Raw genomic sequence first — 9,598 nt, forward strand, 5'->3', positions numbered from 1 at the left:
TCCTGCTAGATCAAAATGAAAATTATCAGGTTTCAAGATAAAGTTGGAGGATGAGAGTCAACAAAAACAAACAAATTTTTCACTTTNATAAAGTTGGAGGATGAGAGTCAACAAAAACAAACAAATTTTTCACTTTAAAGAGTATTTTCCCCAAAAGCATTTTGCTTTATCTGGCCTATCACAGAATACCAGAATTAGTACCATAGTTTCTCTCTACTCCAAGGAGGTCATCACTGGTTATTTTTATCCTTAGAACTGCTTTGTAGTATGCATAAAATAAGATTGGGAGAGAAGCCAGACCAACAAAACCATGTCTGTTCTGAGCATTAGAAGATAGGAAAATATACAATGACAGAGAAAACTGTATACATCCATGGTTTTGAGAGGTATGCAGTTCCAAAATGATAGTGCAACTAAGGCCGAGTAATATACAAGCACCACCTTCTCCCCTTCTGGACAGGAATGTGACCACACTCCAGGACCGGAGGTGCACTGAGAACATGTGCTTTACCTTGTCCTCCACCCTGCCCTGCTGGTGACTTGATCACCTCAAAGAACAAGGGCGCTGCTGCCCTACTATCCGAACTACTTGGACTCCTGCTGCAGCTCCCCCACCCCATCCGTTTCTGTTATCAGATGAAGAAATATGGGGTTCTAGTTACTATTTCAAGATCACAAATTTTCTGTACACGTGAGTCGGNCCAAGAGCCAGATGCTCAACTGACTCAGCTACCCAAAGTGCTGCAACTCTTAGTACCTTCTTTAAATGTTTGAAGCAATCATCAGCTTTCTCTTTCTGTAGAGTTCCTTTCCATTGTCAGTATTTTCATTTCTATCCTGCATTTTCCTTCTCTGTGCTAGCAGGCCTTTCTTTTTTTCTTATTATGGTAAAATATACATGATATAAATAATATATATACATTATATATATACATTATATACATAATATAAAATCACCACTAGTGATATGCCTTTTTCTGAATGGAGTGTTACAGAATCAAATTTGTATGTGCACAAAGTGTAAAGTTCTGCAAAGCTTAAGAAAAACGACTGCACTCCCTTCCCTCTCTCGTACTTACTTCCTAGAGGTAATCACTTTTATTCTTTTGGTTGATTCTCTTGGTATTTATTTCTACGTCTCTAACATACTGCTGTTTCTCAGCTTTAGGCATCTCCTGTGACTTACCACTGTATAGAAGCTGACGGTTTACCTTTATTTCTCCCCTACTTCTACAGCATACATGCTACTTTCCTGTCCTCATCCTCCCAATATAGTTATGATTTTGATTAGATCAATTTTCAGTGTTGACATTTTTATGGCTGTGTAAACACTGCTTACAGCTGAGCCATGTAGTATGTTACAGCTTTCCCTTCCTGCAGTTGCTCATTTTCCTTGTAGTTAATATTTGTCCTTTTTTTCCTTTGCTTATTTTTCTGTGTACGTATGATTAATTCTCCCTATATTCTGGTGGCTCTCCAGATTTCCTTGAAATCTCTCAGTATGTTTAGTCTGCTTCTTACTGTTTTTGCTCTCATGGATATCCCCCCTCACCCTCATGTTGGGGCTTCCCTTTGCCTCTGAGTTGGATCCATTGTTTCCTGCGTCCCCTATCTTCTTTCCTACTTTACTCCCTCATTTTGCTGGAGCATGGAGTTTTCTGAGAGAAGGGTTATTAATAGTAAAATTTTTTGTAACCTTGATTATCTGAAATTGCCGTTGTTCTACTCTAAAACATCCTTCCTTGGCCATTTAACAGATACAGAATTCTAGGTTGGAGGTAATTTTCTCCCAAAATTTTGAAGGCATTGTTCCATTGCCTTCTAGCTTCTAGTTATTGTTGAAATGTAAAGCCATTTATATTCCTCATTCTTGATACCTTTTTTTTTTTTTTTAAAGATTTTATTTATTTATTTGACAGAGATAGAGACAGCCAATGAGAGAGGGAACACAGCAGGGGAGTGGGAGAGGAAGAAGCAGGCTCCTAGCGGAAGAGCCTGATGTGGGACTCGATCCCGGAGTGCTGGGATCACGCCCTGAGCCGAAGGCAGACGCTTAACGACTGTGCTACCCAGGCGCCCCTCATTCTTGATACCTGATCTGTTTTTTCACTCTGGAAGCTTTGTGGACCTTGTCCCTCTTGTACTAAAACGTGATGATGGTGGGCCTCGGTGTAGGGGTCAGTTACTAATTTTGTTGGGTATTAGATGAACTTTTTAATTGGACACTCATGTCCTTCGTTTCTGAGAGAGTTTCTTGAATCATTTCTCTGATGGTTTCCTTCTTTCGTTTTCTGTATTCTGTCTTTGTGGAACTATTGGTCAAATGTTAGGCCTCCTGCACTAGTCTCTTTTTGTTATTTGTACTTTTAAAATCTTACTCTTGTGTTTGGATGAAAGTTTATTTCTCTCAGGATCTGAATGATAGGTTTTGTTGTTGTTTGGGAGTTTTTCCCCTTCATGGTATGCTTCCTTCAAGTTGCTGTTAATTGTTCATTTCGATCACTTTCTTTCCTGTTAGAGATTTTCTTCATGCATCTGATGAGCCTTGGGCCCTCATTTAAGAGTGGAGGTCTAATGAGAAGCAGATCAAAAGGTCTGAATTTGTGGGTGGTCTTGTTGGGTATGGACTTTATAACATGGATGTGGCTGGGCCATTTGATTGGGGATTCTCCATGTCCGTATGTTCATCTCACGAATTTAATGAGCACTTAACATTGCACCAGGCACTGTGCTAGCTGGCATATGGCTCGCAGGGAGTTAACATCGTAGTGTTACCTCTTGGGCTGTTTAGAGTTTATACCCCAAGGGGTAAGACTAGGCTTAAATCAGCATCATTCTGGGGGTTGAGTAGAAAACAGCTTGGTGTCTCAGTATCTAGCATTTCATTTAGTTTCAATCTCTATTCTCATAATTTCCTATTTTCCTTTGAAAGGTGTGTAGGGTATCTCTCAGACTGGAGACCTTCTAGTTTACCCTCTTCAAGCAATAAACTTCCTGTCTGCTGTGTGTCCCGAGGTGTGCAGGGAGATGAGTGGGAGACCTGGAGTATCTGTTTATTTCCAGCTTGTTACATAGACTTTCAGGCAATTTTGTGTACTTTAGCACTGCCTTCCATGAGACGCCATTGGGGATTCTGATGTGTAAATGAAGTTGTTTCTATGCTGTCCTCACTTCTGATTTAGGATTAATGTTTTAACTGTTTATATGCCTCTACCAGTTTTCCAGCTTCCAAAATTTTGTTATAGAGGTCTCTGCCTTTCTGTGTCCTTGGGAATTTATGCCCTAAAAAAAGGGTCCCTTTTATGTCATTTCAGTGGGGATTGGGGGGAAACAAAAGTGTATTTAGTCCACCTAATTTCATCTGCTTTGCCCTTGCCTATGTCTGACACGTTCCATAGATCTTACATCCTCTGTTCTTGGATTTTTATTATTTACACCAGTGGTAGGAGAGGAAAGGAGTAATGCAGGTTATTCAGAATGCCTTGTTTACATTGTACTCATGGATGAATTTGAGGATGGGCACCTTGTATAGTCTGGGAAGTTAAAACATTTTAAACATTAATGATAAGCTTTCCTGAAGGATCCAGCTGGACAGAACTTGGAAAGCTGTCCAGTTCCTCCATCTTGGCCACCCCATAACTGAGCATTCTCCCTCATTCCAGTGAAGTCTCTTGAAGTCTGAGCTTTGTCTAACGCACCACATCCATAGAGCTGATGAACTTGCCCATAGTGCAGACTCCCATCAGTACTCTGTAATTTGATAATTACAACAGTTGGTTTAAAAGCCTGTTTTGATGACCCAGTGGAACATGGAAGACAGTTTTAGATTTTCTGCCCTCTGGAATGCTTGCTGATGAGTAAACTGGACATAAGACCAACAGTAAAGTCTAGGTAATGGTTCCCTATCCGTGTCAGGACCTGCGAGCAAAATGTTTGCTAAATGACCTACAGATCAGGGAAAATTGGAAAGAAGCTTTTACATTTGACTTGCTTTTCTTTGAGGGACTGGACTAGATGATCTCTAAGCCCAGCTTAGTGAGTAGATAATGAACAGCTAGGTCTGCGCCACTGTGCCTTTCATTTTTTGAAATGGCTCTCGTGCACTCAGCTTTCCAAAATCGTTTTCTTTTTGACATTGGCATTTCTGATTTTTACTAGTTTTACATGAGTGTTTCTAGCATCAGTCACCTCCTACTGCTTAGAAAACAGCATTGTGGGACTGAGTTTTGTAACTGGTTGCTTCTTACCAATTAATTTAATGACTCCTTAATTTTTCTGTCTTTTCATTAAAGAGTATTTTGCTATCTATTACTTTGGTTTAGGCAGTGGGGTTTCTTTGTGTGCATACTGTATATATACACATACGGACTGCACACACAGTTACATCTATTCTGTTTAGGGCTTTAAGCAGCAAGCTCTTACAGTATCCACAGATCCAGAGCATCGCTTCGAACTTGCTCTTCAGCTTGGAGAACTGAACATTGCATACCAATTAGCAGTAGAAGCAGAGGTATGTACCAAGTCATGATTTTTCATAACTGATGCAAAGTTTAGAAGATACTTCTTTGTGTTTAGTGTAAGTTTCTTATTAAATTTTCTGAAATGCATATTAGTAACTTTCTTTGGTGAGATTATTGTCTCTCTTTGATCATTTAAAAATGCATTTTGTTAGTCTTTATGTAAATTAAATGGCTTATATTGGAGATACATTCTTAGTATTTTGATTTAAGAAAAAGTGTTTTCAGTAGCTTAGATGAGATCTGTTTTGTATGAGAAGGTGTAAGATAATAGACATAGTGGTCTGGGAATTCCTAAGAGTAGATAGACAAAGCAGTAATTTGCCAGTGTGCCTAACTAGTGAGAAAATTGTTGGTTTTAAAGAAATATTTTAATATATTGACACAATTCAGTGACATTTTAATGAATTGTTTTATACTGAGGGCCCCCAGCTGTGGTTGAAGTCTAGCATTTATTGATAATTCTGTGCTAAATAAATTTCAGCTATGTTAAGATCATCCAAATGTGTAGCATTTTAATTTCTGAGAAGCTACAAATGACAGATAATATTATTGTTAAATATTTAGGATATAAAAAACAATTTTCTCTTTGGAAAAATGGTATTACATCACTCATTAAAATAACTACAATCTAATTACCTTAAAACTCCAATTAGATAGTATTACTTTTAGTTTTACTGTGTAATTACAAAATAAAAATATAATGGGTTGATGATTATTCATGCATCATTAAAATTGATTTGTGACTGAATTAATTTTGTATATGCGAGTAACTTCCATTTTCTCATTACACATTTTGTCATTCCATTCTTATTTTGATTGATAGAACCAACTTAATAGGCACAGCTCGGTATATGTATGAAATATCTCCCATTGTCGGCACGGTAATACTCAGGTTAACAGAAGAGTGTTGATGTTGAAAATTCAAATGTTTATTTCCATAGATGTTTTAACTTGGAAACTTTCTTACAGTCAGAACAAAAGTGGAAACAACTTGCCGAACTTGCCATCAGTAAATGTCAGTTTGGCCTTGCCCAGGAGTGCCTGCACCACGCGCAGGATTATGGGGGTCTGTTGCTCTTGGCCACTGCCTCCGGAAATGCTAGTATGGTGAACAAACTAGCAGAGGGTGCGGAGAGAGACGGCAAGAATAACGTGGCATTCATGAGCTACTTTTTACAGGGCAAGTAAGTATTTATCCAAGGTCTAAGAGAGGTGGTGGGAATAGTAATTTAAAACACTGATTTCTACACTGACTTTGAGGGTGGTTTTGAGAGGAAGAATGAACCTGGAAAGAGAAAGGACAGAGTTCTGGCCTAGGCCCTGGCTAGTGGGGGCAGTCAGAGGACAGTGCTCTCTTTGTGGCATTCCCCTTCAGCAAGGGATGTTCTTCACACATGGTCTAAATGAGCAAAGTGAGCTGTTCAGAGAGGCTTGGACTAAGAGAAATGTTAAACCCCTTTCTCAAAAGCCCTGCTTCTCCCTGGCTGAGCCATTTTACCACAGCAGGAAGCTATTGTGCTGCTCCCGTAGTACCCAAATGGCAGGTAGGTTTACCCAAATTAGGTAATTCTGACCTATCCCTGGCAAGGAAAAATGGGGTTGAGGATGTCAGGTACTTCTAGAATTGAGTCTAATTGTAGAGCATAAAAATATACTTCTGAAAGTCTAGCAGTTAGTGCAGACCAAATCATCTCAACATTGATTGACCATATTATGAAATAAAACACAAAAGTTTAATAGTGACTTTTTTAAACCTCACACTTTATCATAAAAACTTAGTGTACCCCAATGTGTATCTGTAATGGATGTATTTATAAACTTGTATACTTGTAGGAATAGGTCCATAATTTAAAAGCCAAAAACTGTCCTGAAAATAGTTTCCTATAACTAAAGATAGTAAAACCTGAACTCTGAAGTACTTTTATTAGTTGCTTTTATGCCACTAGTTTTTATCCCATTTAGTATTCATGTGTTATTGCAGAGTATTAATGTTTATGACTTAGATTTGATGCCGAGGATGTTAGGTAATGTGTAGTGTATGTACTATATTTATATTGCCTTTCTAAAACCCAAAACCCTGTGTTTTTCCCCCCCAAAGAACCTGTGAATTCTAAAACACATTATCTACTTTATCAAAACTTAGAAAAAAAAGAAAAAAACTGAAGTTAAGAAAACAGACACTAGGACATTTTCTGGCTGGTATCACTGGATTGTCCAGCACAGCCCCCATTGGAGACACTGCCCTCAATGATCCCATTTGTGAAACTGAGTTTCTGGTCCTGTATCTCCTTAAAGCCTTTAAAATGTGCTTGTCTAAGCTGCCTTAGCTGGTCTTGAAAACCCCCCTTAGAGTCTTAGGAGTTGTTAAAACAAGTTATCAGGAAATTGAAAATGGTCACAAACCTGTGCTACTCTTCATGCTCATGGAGTCCGTTGATTATGTAAACACACAGGTGATGACAAGTAAATGGTTCAGTGACAGAAATGAGGTATATGTATGGAAGTTGGGGAAAGAATGCTAACTTTGCAACACTAAATCTACATTTCTTTGTCTATTCTTGGCAATTAATCGTGCCTCTCCTTTTTAATGTTTAGGCTTGATGCTTGCCTGGAACTCTTGATTAGAACTGGCCGACTGCCAGAAGCTGCCTTCCTGGCCCGGACTTACTTACCCAGTCAGGTTTCAAGGTACAGACTTTTAGTTTTAGGAACAAACGTTGCAGATAAAAACTAGAGCACACTCACTCAGTCTCCCTTTGGCTCCATGATCTCTACAATAGGGTGGTGAAACTCTGGAGAGAAAATCTTTCAAAAGTTAATCAGAAAGCAGCAGAATCCCTTGCCGATCCAACAGAGTATGAAAACCTTTTTCCTGGATTAAAAGAAGCCTTTGTTGTGGAAGAATGGGTGAAGGAAACACATGCTGATCTGTGGCCAGCCAAGCAATACCCACTTGTCACGGTGAGTCGCCAGGCATCCAGACCTCATTTATTGTGACTAGAGGGCAGAAGTGCATTCATACTTTACATTATTGTTGGATTGAGAGCTAACATCTGGGATTTGAGTCAAGTTCGTAGGTGAATTGTGACTTCAGAATATTTTATCATTGCTTTATTCTGATAGCCAAATGAAGAAAGAAATGTTATGGAAGAGGCAAAAGGCTTTCAGCCCTCAAGAGCTGCAGCTCAGCAGGTCAGTAGAGTGTTGCGTGAGATCATCTGGTTAAGATTTGTTCATTTTCAGTACCATCTCCCACTTCCTAATCCTGAACAGCCTTCCCTTCGGGGGAAATTACCTGAAAAATTCCTTCATCTTTATCTGTGTCTCCACTTGGGCTTTCAGGAACTTGATGGGAAACCTGCTTCTTCTACTCCAGTTACTGTGGCCTCCCACACAGCCAACAAAGAAGAAAAGGTACAGAAATCATGCCCATCTTCCCATGGGAACCCCAGGCTCACTCCTTCCTCCCCATGAATTGTTCCAGGATGGGCAGGCCTCTGCATTTCAAGTGATGTCATCACTTTCAGAGCAGGGGCTTTGAAATGAGAAAATGCCCCCTTTGATTAGTGCTTTGGTTCTCTTTGAATCATGAATCAGAGGTAACTTCAGAAGGTTATCAGAGATAACGAAGTGCTCTATAACTCTTTTCTTTGCAGAGTTTACTCGAACTGGAAGCTGAGCTGGATAATTTGGAATTAGAAGATATTGACACAACAGACATCAACCTAGATGAAGACGTTTTGGATGATTGAGTATAATGTTTCTTGAGAACCCAACTACACAGATCATTATTATGGACAGGTATTGACTGCCACCCTGACCACAGTGTTTTGGACTCCGAGAATCTCCTTAGATTTTTATATGAAAAGCTGTATGTGGCCCACTGGGAGCACAGTGCTCTTCTCATCTTAGGAGTGGCTTATGTGCAGCATCTAGATCACTGTTTCCTTAAGTAAACCAAATGTGGGCTTTGATTTTTTTCATACTGTCATTAGACCGTATCTCATAAAATCTTTTGAATTAATGAAAATACTTGAAAGTTTGCTTTCTAAATAATGAAAATAAGCTTCTAGTTTTAGAAGGCTGAACCAAACTACACCTCATCTAGGGATCAGCTCACATTCTCTTAACCCTTCTTCATCACGTTCCCTCTCCCCACCCCAGGTTTATATACTTGGGTTTTTATGCCTCACCCTGATTTTGTCTAATAGTTACCTGCTTCTCAAATCAGAATCTGAAACCCAGCTCCTCTGACCTTGTTAAGCTGGCCTGTTTAAACTACCTGTTTGGTAATACAGAAAGATACAATTACTTTTTCTGATCTTTTACAGTGCACCTGTCTGATCAGAGAAATTTATAACCAGGCACTCAGCATCCCCTTGTAGCCTAGGAAAATAGGTTTTCTTTGTTTGTTAGAGGCACTGTTAAAAAACAATTTTTATATAGAGAACTCCCATCAGTACTTTTAATTTTGACATTCTTAAACATTCAGCTCAGCTTTAACAGAGAAAAGCAAGTTATAATAAAATGAAATTTATTTTAAAAAATGTTTTCAGGAAGCTGCAGAATGGCTCATGAATGTTTCTTGGTAAGCTTGTAGTGTTAATTCTATATATGCTCCCTTCTGTGCTTCTGTTTTTGCAAAGACCTGTTTAAAAAAGGAAAGTCTTAAGCAACAGAACATAACATATACTATTTATAAAGTTTTCCATTTCTGCATTAGCTAAGTCCCAGTTTAAAAACTCTTCCAAGGTTCACAATTTTTTTTTGTGATTATAAAACAATAAGCATACTGTATGGACCAAAAAATAGTATCTCACACACGTCAAGCCACAGTAATTCTAAACATCAGAAGAATCCTAAGCCTATTTCCAGAAAAAAATTAAAACCTGACACAGCACCTCCTGCTAGATCAAAATGAAAATTATCAGGTTTCAAGATAAAGTTGGAGGATGAGAGTCAACAAAAACAAATTTTTCACTTTAAAAAGAGTATTTTCCCCAAAAGCATTTTGCTTTATCTGGCCTATCACAGAATACCAGAATTAGTACCATAGTTTCTCTCTACTCCAAGGAGGT

General features: G+C 38.7%; 1 protein-coding gene across 1 annotated transcript in view; it reads left to right on the forward strand.

Annotated features, from left to right (window-relative positions):
* LOC117802613 (coatomer subunit beta'-like) overlaps positions 1-9,067 on the forward strand; it is a 12,706-nt gene extending 3,639 nt beyond the window's left edge. The window contains exons 3-9 of the mRNA XM_034661818.1: positions 4,400-4,510; positions 5,490-5,704; positions 7,116-7,208; positions 7,301-7,481; positions 7,644-7,712; positions 7,863-7,934; positions 8,177-9,067. Coding sequence (XP_034517709.1) covers positions 4,400-4,510; positions 5,490-5,704; positions 7,116-7,208; positions 7,301-7,481; positions 7,644-7,712; positions 7,863-7,934; positions 8,177-8,272 — 837 coding nt within the window. The 3' untranslated portion in view covers positions 8,273-9,067. The remainder of the gene's footprint in view (positions 1-4,399; positions 4,511-5,489; positions 5,705-7,115; positions 7,209-7,300; positions 7,482-7,643; positions 7,713-7,862; positions 7,935-8,176) is intronic.
* Positions 9,068-9,598: the final 531 nt, after the last annotated feature.

The sequence above is a fragment of the Ailuropoda melanoleuca genome, chromosome 6 (assembly GCF_002007445.2).
Source record: "Ailuropoda melanoleuca isolate Jingjing chromosome 6, ASM200744v2, whole genome shotgun sequence".
NCBI classification, from domain to species: Eukaryota; Metazoa; Chordata; class Mammalia; order Carnivora; family Ursidae; genus Ailuropoda; species Ailuropoda melanoleuca.